Source organism: Schistocerca piceifrons, chromosome 5 (genome assembly GCF_021461385.2).
Source record: "Schistocerca piceifrons isolate TAMUIC-IGC-003096 chromosome 5, iqSchPice1.1, whole genome shotgun sequence".
NCBI classification, from domain to species: domain Eukaryota; kingdom Metazoa; phylum Arthropoda; class Insecta; order Orthoptera; family Acrididae; genus Schistocerca; species Schistocerca piceifrons.
In genome coordinates this window covers 258254164-258267568 of record NC_060142.1, presented here as the reverse complement: position 1 = coordinate 258267568, position 13405 = coordinate 258254164, and the positions used below count along the sequence as shown (strand labels likewise).

Below are 13405 nucleotides of genomic sequence, written 5' to 3'. Positions count from 1 at the left end.
CATAGGATACTGTGGAGAGGTTTGGAATGTGATTGAGGATATGGCTGCAAAGATTGATGGTCAGGATTTGCACATCATCATCTTTCTTCCCCTTGCTGACCAAATACTAGCAGTGAAAATTCCATCCACCATCGGGATTTGAACGTGCTTACCTCCCACTGGAACGCCACTGCATAGGCATTCATTAGTGACCCTGGCTATGAAGGTGGGTACATAGCAATAAATTATTGTAAACTGTAATAATTACTGAATGTCTGGCGACAGGTATCTGAAGAAATTTCACGTGAAACCAGTACATAAGAATAGTTGTAGGATAGGCACAATGCCCTGCCAAATCCATTTCCCATGGGTGTTATTTACACTTACACTGTGAGAGAAATCTAATTGTAATGTTCAGGCATAATATATGGAAACATTAGTGATTTTCAAATGTTTAAGTCATCCCTGGAGGAATTCTCAGAAAGGCTAATGCTTAAAGCATTTGAATGAGATAATTGAGAGATCAAGGTTCATATCTGGTATGGCAAAAATTTTCATTTGTCACAACATATTCATTTTATTGCAGATTCAGCATGTCTCAGTGGATTTTGCTGATATCCTTTTATGTCTTTACATTCCAGTGATATCATTCTCATTGATTCCATTCATTTCATTACAGGACAGCATATTATTGAATTGATAACTTACTATTAAAAAAATTTTATATATCAAGAAGAGTCAAAAAAACATATTACTGCCTATATATATATATATATATATATATATATATATATATATATATATATATATATATATATATATATATAAAAAAAAACAAAGATGAGGTGACTTACCGAACAAAAGCGCTGGCAGGTCGATAGACACACAAACAAACACAAACATACACACAAAATTCAAGCTTTCACAACAAACTGTTGCCTCATCAGGAAAGAGGGAAGGAGAGGGGAAGACGAAAGGAAGTGGGTTTTAAGGGAGAGGGTAAGGAGTCATTCCAATCCCGGGAGCGGAAAGACTTACCTTAGGGGGAAAAAAGGACAGGTATACACTCGCACACACGCACATATCCATCCACACATACAGACACAAGCAGAAATATGTCTGCTTGTGTCTGTATGTGTGGATGGATATGTGCGTGTGTGCGAGTGTATACCTGTCCTTTTTTCCCCCTAAGGTAAGTCTTTCCGCTCCCGGGATTGGAATGACTCCTTACCCTCTCCCTTAAAACCCACTTCCTTTCGTCTTCCCCTCTCCTTCCCTCTTTCCTGATGAGGCAACAGTTTGTTGTGAAAGCTTGAATTTTGTGTGTATGTTTGTGTTTGTTTGTGTGTCTATCGACCTGCCAGCGCTTTTGTTCGGTAAGTCACCTCATCTTTGTTTTTATATATAATTTTTCCCACGTGGAATGTTTCCTTCCATTATATATATATGTCATAAAATTACATTGACCACAAAATCAGTGAAATTTGCACTCACTCATAGGCTTATCAACACTAAATCTTCACAAACACTGCTTATGACTGAAGTAACATAGGCAGAAATGATATTAGTGCACTTAGTACTCTTCCCGCAACCCATAACGTGGCTTACTGAGTATAAATGTGGATTTGGATGTAAATATGATGTTTGCTTGCATAATTTTTATTTTTTCATACAATGTGGAGCAGAAACATTAAATTTTTTTTATTATTTTTTGGATTATGATGGATTTATTCAATATATTTTTATAATTTCATAATTTGTATACTTATTTTATATTTATGTATTTTATATCAGCTCTTCGAAAACTGACGAACAAACATAAGGGAGTGAGCATGAGGTACCGTAAACCAAATGTCATAGATGAGTATACTGATAAGACATCTGAATTTTATGGGCCCCTTATGAGACATGGAGAAAACCCAAAGAGAAGACATGAAGTAATAACCATACAGAGTAATTTTCTATCACAAATGAAAGGTAAAGTTGTTAAATATTTATTTTTATTTATTTTTGAATGCAGCATATTAGAAAGCTTTTAATAATACTAACTCATAATTCTCTGTGTAAAAAAAGCCTTCATTTTATATGAACAGGACTTGAAATCCTTGAAAAAATGCCTAAATGGATTCCTACATATGATTTTATCAAAGCTACAGCTTTAAAACGGAAACGTCGTGAATTATGCATTCATGAAACAAGATGGACTGATGAAGTTCTTGCAAAGTTGTATAAGGATTTAAAAGGTACTGCAGTAATTAGATACTGTTTTATTATTATTTGTACACTTCTGTATGTATTTTTGTTCCACCAGAAAATATATGTAGTAAAAATTTGTGTGTGTGTGTGTGTCTGTGTGTTTGTGTGTGTGTGTGTGTGTGCAATCTAGCTGCGTACAGATACCACTGTTTCTCTGGAAAGATGTACTGTGGGGGTAAGGACCATTTCCCATTGAGCCAAGGATGGAAGTGGAAATGGCATGACATAGGAGATTGGCAGATAGGGGGGAGAGGAGGAGATGGACAAACAGAAGTGAGAAAATATAATGATAGAGAGAGGGGGAGAAGGAGATGGAAAGAGAGGGGGGTGAGGAGATGGGAGGAGAAAGGGGGGAGGAGGACTTGGTCATAAATTGGTGGGAGGAGATGGATAGAGAGGGATGAGGAGAAGATGGATAAAGAAATGGTGGATGAGGTAATTGACAGAGAGAGAGAAGGGAGAGATGGACAGAGAGAGGGGAGGGGAGGGGAGGGGAGGTGATGGGCAGGGAGAATGGGAGAAGGAGATGGACAGACGGAGGGGCTACGAAGTGGACAGGGAAAGGGTGGTGGAGGTGATTGACAGAGAGAGTGGAGGGGACCAGATGAAAGGAGAGAGAGGAGGGGTGTAAATGGAGGAAAGAGAGGGAGAGGAAGATGGACAGAGAGGGGGGGAAGGAGGAGATGGACAGAGAGAGGAGGAGGAGGAGGAGATGGACAGAGAGAATGAAAGAGAGGGGGGGAGAAGGGCATGGACAGAGAGGGTGGAGGAGGTAATGCACAGAGGCAGGTGGGAGGACGAGATGGACAGAGAGAGGGAGAAGGAGGAGATGGTCAGAGAGAGGAGTTGGATGGAGAGAGAGATGATGAGGACTGGACAGAGAGAGGGTGAAGGAGGTAACGCACAGAGGGAGGTGGGAGGAGAAGATGGACAAAGAGAGAGAAGAGGAGGAGGTGGAGAGAGAGGGGGGTGGTGGAGATGGGGAGAGAGAGTGTGGGGGGAGGAAGAGATGAACAGGGAGAGGGACAAAAAGGAGGTGGACAGGGAGAGAGGGGGGGGGGGGCAAGGATATGGACATAGGGAGGTGGGAGTAGGAGATGGACAGTCTGACCATCACCACCCTCTTGTAGGCTAAAATTGATTTATTGATTTTGAAGTAAATTAATAAATTGGTCGTCTGGTCATATTTTCACAGGACTTTGGCTCACTGCAATAGTGGCACACTGCAGGGAGAGGTAGCAATGGTAGAATTTGAATAAACAGTTTTCATAATACTCCATTTTTATTCTTCGTCTTTGTTGCACATTGTAGGGCCGTAGTCCATTCTGAAATGTAACTTTTTATACTGCTCTAGAGGATGCTTGTGTTCATTCTTTGAAATAACTTGAATGCTGGTGGACTTGTTGGTGTTGAACTCATATATTTTCAGTCATTTCACTGCACAATACAAAACAGCATCAGCCACAATGGTAACACAACATAAATAACTTGTACTCCATCCTCCCACTATCAACTTGTGCTACTAACTACCCAAAGACAAAGATTTACCTCTAACAACATGTAGTAAAGAAAATACTATCATATAACAGTATATTTGTGCAAAATCATGTTTGAAACATATATTTCAGAAATAATCTACAAATAATTGTTTATGATTACTTATCTTTTTAAGAAGTCCACAATCATCATTGTGATTACATTAAGTGTTTATATATTTTGATGTTTATACATTTTTGTATAGCTACTTGGTAGTGGATTTCTGGGTTTTGAGTCTTCAAATTTGGAATCAGTCATTTCATATGGTCAAAGATTGGTTAGTACATTTATCTCACCATAACCAGTTTTATTACAGTTCCCACCAAAAATTTTGAAATCAAAAAATTTGGGAAACATTTTGATACAAAATAATGTAACTGATTATGCCAAGAAGATTTTGGAGTGAAACAATTCAATAAAAATAGGTTCTTCATTACCTGATGCACAATATTTTGACTACCTTAGCATAATTACTTCATTCAAATGAGAACAAGAGGAAAATTTTACTACAATGTTCTTTGCTCACAAAACAATTACAAAGTCTGACCTTTTACCTATTCTGTAGCTCTCAAATTGTTGCTAAATATCATAAAACATACACAGGCTAAGCGAAAGATAGTACATGTAACAAAAATATCTCCCTTGACATAAAGCTACATTCTTTGATTTTATCACAGTGGTATTACAGTTAAACTTGTATTTCATGTAAATATCTTTAAGTATCTTGAGAAAACCAAAAATATTGTGACCAACAAATGTCTACTGGTGACCACTAAACAAAAACGTTTAAAATCCTTTATATACCACCATTTTTAAAACTGTCTTCAATTAGTGAAATATTATTGTTTGGTAATGCCTCCTTTTGCTTAGTACATAAATGAAACGTTTTTGCAACCAGGTTGTAGAATGTTACATTTTTCACTAATTCTTCAAGTCCTTCACACATCACCAGGTATAAAATTTCATAAACTAGTGCTTATCAGATTTTAAGCCCCTTTATTCTACGTGCTAGTCCACTGATTTTATCGTTTATTTTGTCCTTTAGTTTTTGATTGCTACAAACATTGTGTATTCATTAGTTTACATGTCACATAATAGATTATACAATAACATATGAAAAATTGCTTTCCAAGGCTTTCAAATTATGTTACAGTATAAGACAACTAGCTCATTCTTACATGTTGTTTTCTGAAAACTGAGTTATTTAGCTACTTATGTTAAAAATATTGCCCATAAGTTATGTTAAAAAATATCAACTACACTGAAATTTGCTTGAAAGTGTTGTTCATTAGATATTTGTCACTGTCACATTTTAATTCTTCTTTCACATCTACATAAAGTACACTGATTCAATGGGGCAACGTGATAGCTCAATACCTATACAAAAATAATATTAAACATTAGAGAGGAAAAATCTATCACAGTAAATACAAGTAAATCGTATACATCACAAGATATTGCTATTATTTTGTGAGAAATGGTGTGGTGCTTTCCAGACACCTTCCCAAAACTAGTACACAAGAAATATCAAAGTTTTGTTGTATCACAGATAATTATAGACAGCAAAAATAAATGCTGTAATGGTCATTTTGCAGATTCCAGAGTCTATTATATACCGCAAAGTAAGTTATATTAAGAACTGAATAGCCGGCTGAGGTGGCCGAGCGGTTCTAGGCGCTACAGTCTGGAACTGCGCGACCGCTGCGGTCGCAGGTTCGAATCCTGCCTCAGGCATGGGTGTGTGTGATGTCCTTAGGTTAGTTAGGTTTAAGTAGTTCTAAGTTCTAGGGGACTGATGACCTTAGAAGTTAAGTCCCATAGTGCTCAGAGCCATTTGAACCATTTGAAGAACTGAATAAATACTCAGGGAGTGACTGAGATTTGTACTTAAAGCTTCAGCTTTTCAAATTATTAGATAGTTAAAACATTACTCTAAACATTCACAAATAACACTGTAAAAAATAATTACTATTCACGAAAGAATATAATAAAATAAAAATCATGACTTAGTGACTTCCCCAAATCATTTCAGGCAAATGCCAGGATGGTTCCTTTGAAAGAGCATGGCTGACTACCTTCCCCATCCTTCCCTTCCCTGTTTGGTCCCCTCCCCCAAATCAGCCAATCAGTCATGACTTATTTCCAACCTGTAGAGAAGTAACACAGCATAACCAAAAATAGTAAGTTACCACATTTAAGTTGTTGGTGCAAAAATTTATGAAAAACTGTGACTACATAGTTCTTTATGGATGGTAGAAAGCATTTGGTTTCTAAAACACTCCAGTAAGTGTCCTTTTCTTTAGTAATCTTTACTTTTTTGTTAGTTTGCCTTCAATGAGGTAATATTTCTTAGCCTAAGAAGTTTTTTAGATTTAGGATAAATCAACTGGTAGGACCAGTATAGATATCAAAAAAGTATTTTAACTAAGATGTTAACATTTTAGGTTTCTCATGTGATTTAATAAGAATGTACTTGAACTTAGTGATTTTTACCTTGTTATTGTGTCTTTTCTTCTGTATCTCATCCTGCTTTTTCATAGTTTCTCTCACAACCGCTTCACGCTCTTAAGTAAACATGACAGTGCATGGTAGACAATCTACTAATTCAGAGATAAGATTTGCCAGTTTATTTTGAAGCATAACTTCAAAAGGTGACTGTGGAACTGTGATGCAAACTATTCATTACATCTTCAAAATCATTGATGCATTCATACGATGGAGGGTGTTCATGGCTACAATATGTGTGATGTAGATGATTAATTTCATGCATATATCTCTCTCCTGCATTGGTTTAAGGATTATAAACTGAAATTAAAATGTGTCTAATACCAGATTTTTCTATGAATGATTTCCAACACTTTGATACGACTGTGATCCATTGTCTGACAGCATTAGTTTAGGTTTTCCTACATTTTTGAAGTAATCATTTTCAATTTTAACATTAATCCTCATACTTGTATCTTTTCTGACAGGATTTAATGTTATTTATTTGGGGAAAACATCAACCACAGCAAAAATATAACAAGAACCATTTTTACTGTTTGGAAAACTTCCATAAAAATCCACAGCAACTAAATCCTTAGGTTTCTCAGGTGTTATATTTTGCATCTGATCTTGACAAGTTCTGTTACTTATGTTGGCTCTCTGACACTTGTCACAAGTAGATAGTTATTTCCTTATCTTTTTAGCCATATTATAGAAATAAACATTTTCTTGTAGCTTTTGCATACATTTTTGAATATCATAGTGTCCATAATTCTCAATAATACTTAATCAACTTCCCAGTTTCTTCCTCTGGCCAGCATAAGTTCCAATCATCAGAACCCACATCTGTATTCCTGAAAAGTGTTCATTTATATACTTTATAATTCCGGTCCGATTTTTCATAACCTCTTTGCTTATACAACTCTTTACTAACCTCCAGTTTGAATCATGGTTTTGGTTCCTTCTAATTTTGTTACAAATTGCCCTAATAATTTTCTCATCGTGTATACCTTTCATATATCTGATTTTAAACTCTTTATCCACATTTTGATCAAAATTTTCCATTGCCTCCACCCAATGGCATCCTTGACAAAACATCTGCAACAACATTGTCTGCAGCTTTAATATATTTAATTTCATAATCAAATTGTTGCAGATACATTCCCCATCTGGTAAGTCTCTTGTGATATATTCTACATTCTTGTAGGTTAACTTAGTGCTTTGTGGTTCGAATGTACAGTTACTTTATGTCCTAACAGATAGGTTCTGAATTTAGTATATGCCCAGTAAACAGCTTATAATTCATTTTCTGTAACTTTGTAAGATTTCTCACGTTTTAACAGCACTTTACTTGCAAAGGCAATTGTGTCATGTATGATTTCCCCATAACTTCTTTTTCCTAAAATAGTTCTGCTCCAAAACCATAATCACTATTACTTGTGTGTGAACAAAATGGTAGGCTAAAATCTGATCTGTGTAAGAAATGTTAATTATTCAATTCTCTCTTAATGTTTTCACATGCTTGCTGACATTCTTGTGTCCAAACCTAATTAGTTTCTTTTTAAGTAAATTGCTTAAACAGGACGCATTCAAACTTTGTCCACTCACAAATTTTCGATAAAATCCACAAAAACCATTGAAAGACTTCAACTGCTTTCTACTATGTGGTACTGGAAAATCTAGGATTTCTTCAATTTTATCAGTATCTGCCAAGATTCCTTCACCAGTAATTACATGACCTAAGAATTTTAGTTCAGGGACATCAGATTTACATTTTTCGTGTTTCCTTGTCTAAATTTTGCATGTACCTGCTTCTACATCTCCAAATGCTCTTCCAAACTTTGTCTAGTTACCAAAATGTCATCCATGTAAACAGTAAGTTTGCCTATCAGATATTGACCAAGTACATAACTCAGCTACTGATGAGTTCAAACCAAAAGGTACTACACAGTATTGGTACCATCCACCATTGTAAAGAAAGGCAAAATATTTACGAGAATCAGGAGCTAAAGTTACCTGATGATATCGAGAAGTTAAATTCAAACTAGACATAATCTGAATGTTTTCCAATTTGTGTAAAATTTCATCAGGGTTTTCAGGGTGATCTGTTTCTCTGTACAAATGCCTAGAATCTCATTCCTCCATCTCTTTTGGAAACAATGAACAGTGGATTGTTATATGGGCCAACACTTCTCTCGATGATATCACACACTTCCATCTTATGCAACTCTCAACTGCAGCTCTCTTAGCTATAGGACACAACATAGCTTTGTAAAGAATGGCTGATGTGGTTTTAGCTGTAAAGTACACTGATATCCTCTCTCTCTACCTGGAATATTACTAAAGACATACTGTACTCCCATAACAAAGATTCCAATGCCCATTTTTGATTATCAATTAACCCCTTTGCTTCTGAAACCTTAGTGTCTGCAAGTTCTTTAAATTTGCTTCATCTGTATCTAATCCTGGAATATCTTTGACTACAAATCTGCTGTGTTTTAAACATTGTATGCTGTTTACTTTATCCTCATCATGAGATATACTTGACTTTATAGAGTCAGTACAAATACAATCTCCATCAGGTACATTGACACTCAGTTTCTGCCCTCCCCAATCAAAACATACATTCACTCTGAGTATCCATATCACGCCTTAGATAAGATCTTCACAGAAATCTTGAATTATTAAATATCCATGCGTAAAAGTCACTCCCTCATTTGTAAAAGTTATTAAAGCCTGACTTTTAACAACTTTACTATGTTTCCTGATTTCATCTTAATCCAATTACAAGTAATTCTACATAGTCCTCATTATGTTTTAATTTTTTTCTTCGATACAGATAGCCATACCGTAGGTGCAACCACAACGGAGGGGTATCTGTTAAGAGGCCAGACAAACGTGTGGTTCCTGAAGAGGGGCAGCAGCCTTTTCAGTAGTTGCAGGGGCAACAGTCTGGATGATTGACTGATCTGGCCTTGTAACACTAACCAAAACGGCCTTGCTGTGCTGGTACTGCGAACGGTTGAAAGCAAGGGGAAACTACAGCCGTAATTTTTCCCGAGGGCATGCAGCTCTACTGTATGGTTAATGATGATGGCGTCCTCTTGGGTAAAATATTCCGAAGGTAAAATAGTCCCCCATTCAGACCTCCGGGCGGGGACTACTCAAGAGGACGTCGTTATCAGGAGAAAGAAAACTGGCGTTCTACGGATCGGAGCGTGGAATGTCAGATCCCTTAATCGGGCAGGTAGGTTAGAAAATTTAAAAAGGGAAATGGATAGGTTAAAGTTAGATATAGTGGGAATTAGTGAAGTTCGGTGGCAGGAGGAACAAGACTTTTGGTCAGGCGAATACAGGATTATAAATACAAAATCAAATAGGGGTAATGCAGGAGTAGGTTTAATAATGAATAGAAAAATAGGAATGCGGGTAAGCTACTACAAACAGCTTAGTGAACGCATTATTGTGGCCAAGATAGACATGAAGCGCATGCCTACTACAGTAGTACAAGATTATATGCCAACTAGCTCTGCAGATGACGAAGAAATTGAAGAAATGTATGATGAAATAAAATAAATTCTTCAGATAGTGAAGGGAGACGAAAATTTAATAGTCATGGGTGACTGGAATTCGGTAGTAGGAAAAGGGAGAGAAGGAAACATAGTAGGTGAATATGGATTGGGGGTAAGAAATGAAAGAGGAAGCCACCTGGTAGAATTTTGCACGGAGCATAACTTAATCATAGCTAACACTTGGTTCAAGAATCATGAAAGAAGGTTGTATACGTGGAAGAACCCTGGAGACACTAGAAGGTTTCAGATAGATTATATAATGGTAAGACAGAGATTTAGGAACCAGGTTTTAAATTGTAAGACATTTCCAAGGGCAGATGTGGACTCTGACCATAATCTATTGGTTATGAACTGTAGATTAAAACTGAAGAAACTGCAAAAAGGTGGGAATTTAAGGAGATGGGACCTGGATATGCTGACTAAACCAGAGGTTGTACAGTGTTTCAGGGAGAGCATAAGGGAACAATTGACAGGAATGGGGGAAAGAAATACAGTGGAAGAAGAATGGGTAGCTTTGAGGGGTGAAGTAGTGAAGGCAGCAGAGGATCAAGTAGTTAAAAAGATGAGGGCTAGTTGAAATCCTTGGGTAACAGAAGAAATATTGAATTTAATTGATGAAAGGAGAAAATACAAAAATGCAGTAAATGAAGCAGGCAAAAAGGAATACAAACATCTTAAAAATGAGATCGACAGGAAGTGCAAAATGGCTAAGCAGGCATGGCTAGAGGACAAATGTAAAGATGTAGAGGCTTATCTCACTAGGGGTAAGATAGATACTGCATACAGGAAAATTAAAGAGACCTTTGGAGAAAAGAGAACCACTTGTATGAATATTAAGAGCTCAGATGGAAACCCAGTTCTAAGCAAAGAAGGGAAAGCAGAAAGGTGGAAGGAGTATATAGAGGGACTATACAAGGGCGATGTACTTGAGCGCAATGTTATAGAAAAGGAAGAGAATGTAGATGAAGATGAAATGGGAGATACGATACTGTGTGAAGAATTTGACAGAGCACTGAAAGACCTGAGTCGAAACAAGGCCCCAGGAGCAGACAGCATTCCATTAGAACTACTGACGGCCTTGGGAGAGCCAGTCCTAACTAAACTCTACCATCTGGTGAGGAAAATGTATGAGACAGGTGAAATACCCTCAGACTTCAAGAAGAATATAATAATTCCAATGCCAAAGAAAGCAGGCGTTAACAGATGTGAAAATTACTGAACTATCAGTTTAATAAGTCACAGCTGCAATATACTAAGACGAATTCTTTACAGGCGAATGGAAAAACTGGTAGAAGCTGACCTCGGGGAAGATCAGTTTGGGTTCCGTAGAAATATGGGAACACGTGAGGCAATACTGACCCTATGACTTATCTTAGAAGCTAAACTAAGAAAAGGCAAACCTACATTTCTAGCATCTGTAGACTTGGAGAAAGCTTTTGACAATGTTGACTGGAATACTCTCTTTCAAATTCTAAAGCTGGCAAGGGTAAAATACAGGGAGCGAATGGCTATTTACAATTTGTACAGAAAGCAGATGGCAGTTATAAGAGTTGAGGGGCATGAAAGGGAAGCTGTGGTTGGGAAGGGTGTGAGACAGGGTTGTAGCCTCTCCCTGATGTGTATTCAATCTGTATATTGAGCAAGCAGTAAAGGAAACAAAAGAAAAATTCAGGGTAGGTATTAAAATCCATGGAGAAGAAATAAAAACCTTGAGGTTCGCCGATGACATTGTAATTCTATCAGAGACAGCAAAGGACTTAGAAGAGCAGTTGAATGGAATGGATAGTGTCTTGAAAGGAGGATATAAGATGAACATCAACAAAAGCAAAATGAGGATTATGGAATGCAGTCGAATTAAGTCGGGTGATGCTGAGGGAATTAGATTAGGAAATGAGACACTTAAAGTAGTAAAGGAGTTTTGCTATTTGGGGAGCAAAATAACTGATGATGGTCAAAGTAGAGAGGATATAAAATATAGACTGGCAATGGCAAGGAAAGCGTTTCTTAAGAAGAGAAATTTGCTAACATCGAGTATAATTTAAGTGTCAGGAAGTCATTTCTGAAAGTATTTGTATGGAGTGTAGCCATGTATGGAAGTGAAACATGGACAATAAATAGTTTGGACGAGAAGAGAATAGAAGGTTTCAATATGTGGTGCTACAGAAGAATTCTGAAGATTAGATGGGTAGATCACATAACTAATGAGGAGAAATTGAATAGAATATGTGGTGCTACAGAAGAATTCTGAAGATTAGATGGGTAGATCACATAACTAATGAGGAGATATTGAATAGAATTGGGGAGAAGAGAAGTTTGTGGCACAATTTGACTAGAAGAAGGGATCGATTGGTAGGACATGTTCTGAGGCATCAGGGAATCACCAATTTAGCATTGGAGGACAGCGTGGAGGGTAAAAATCGTAGAGGGAGGCCAAGAGATGAATACACCAAGCAGATTCAGGAGGATGTAGGTTGCAGTAGGTACTGGGAGATGAAGAAGCTTGCACAGGATAGAGTAGCATGGAGAGCTGCATCAAACCAGTCTCAGGACTGAAGACCACAACAACAACATTCTGATCATAATGAACGGCCAACAAACTTCAGCATATTTATCAGTCTTGACATTCTCATATGACAGGTTACCCTATATCTCTTCAAAACTGAAGCCTCTGAAATCATTGTTGTTCTGACCACTTTCATTGCCTTGACATACTTTCATTAAATTAACACGGACATCATTATCACTGTCACTGAGAATTTCATCAGTCTGTATTCACTTACCTGTTTCACTGAGATAAGCACTATGGTACTTATGTTTCAGTTGTTTTACAAGAAAATGTTTAATTTTATGCCACCAGTGTGAATAAAAAGTAAAACAGATTTTTTTTATCATGATCCTAAAGCTTTCATCTTTCTCAATAGCATAGCTATTTAAGCACATTTTTATAAAAAAGATCCATTCTTATTCATAACATCAAGCAGCTTACTGTCACTGTCATAAGTGGTCTCCTTACTAGTAATTAAATCAAGAGTTTTGTTTGCTGTGATACTGTCGTTAATGTCCCTTAATCCTTTAACGGTGTCCTTGGGTATCTCTACAGCATCATAACCACTACTACACATTTCTTTACTAATACCTAATGCCTCCAATCCTTCTTTAAAGCAAACAAATTACTTTTGTTCCTCATTAATATTCTCATCATCACTGGCCTTTAATTTATTACATCCAAATATACCATGAACATCATCAATATCATAACAAAATTACCAGCATCATTATTCCGTATTTCACTACTGTTTAAGTACCCAGTTTCACTTATGTTGCTGTTCATTAATACAGTAGTCACTTTTTTCTTACCTGATTCTTCTGTTAGTTTCTGAATTCTAAAATCATCACAAAAATCAGTCACTTCAGAATTTGACAAATGACAAGTATCTACTCAGTTATAGAATTCTTATAAATTAACTTCTTCTCTATCCCCTTTTTCAGTTTCTGTGAGCTCACTTACCTTATTTGCATGATTTGTCTTGCCCGGAGAACATATTTCTTTCTTAACAGATATCATGTTAACAGGATAG

At 36.8% G+C, this 13405-nt stretch overlaps 1 protein-coding gene across 1 annotated transcript in view; it reads left to right on the top strand.

The window, feature by feature from the left end:
* Window positions 1–13405, top strand: part of LOC124798930 (cilia- and flagella-associated protein 91-like) — a 291175-nt gene that overhangs the window by 64960 nt on the left and 212810 nt on the right. Inside the window, exons 5-6 of the mRNA XM_047262463.1 lie at window positions 1774–1956; window positions 2073–2222. Coding sequence (XP_047118419.1) covers window positions 1774–1956; window positions 2073–2222 — 333 coding nt within the window. The remainder of the gene's footprint in view (window positions 1–1773; window positions 1957–2072; window positions 2223–13405) is intronic.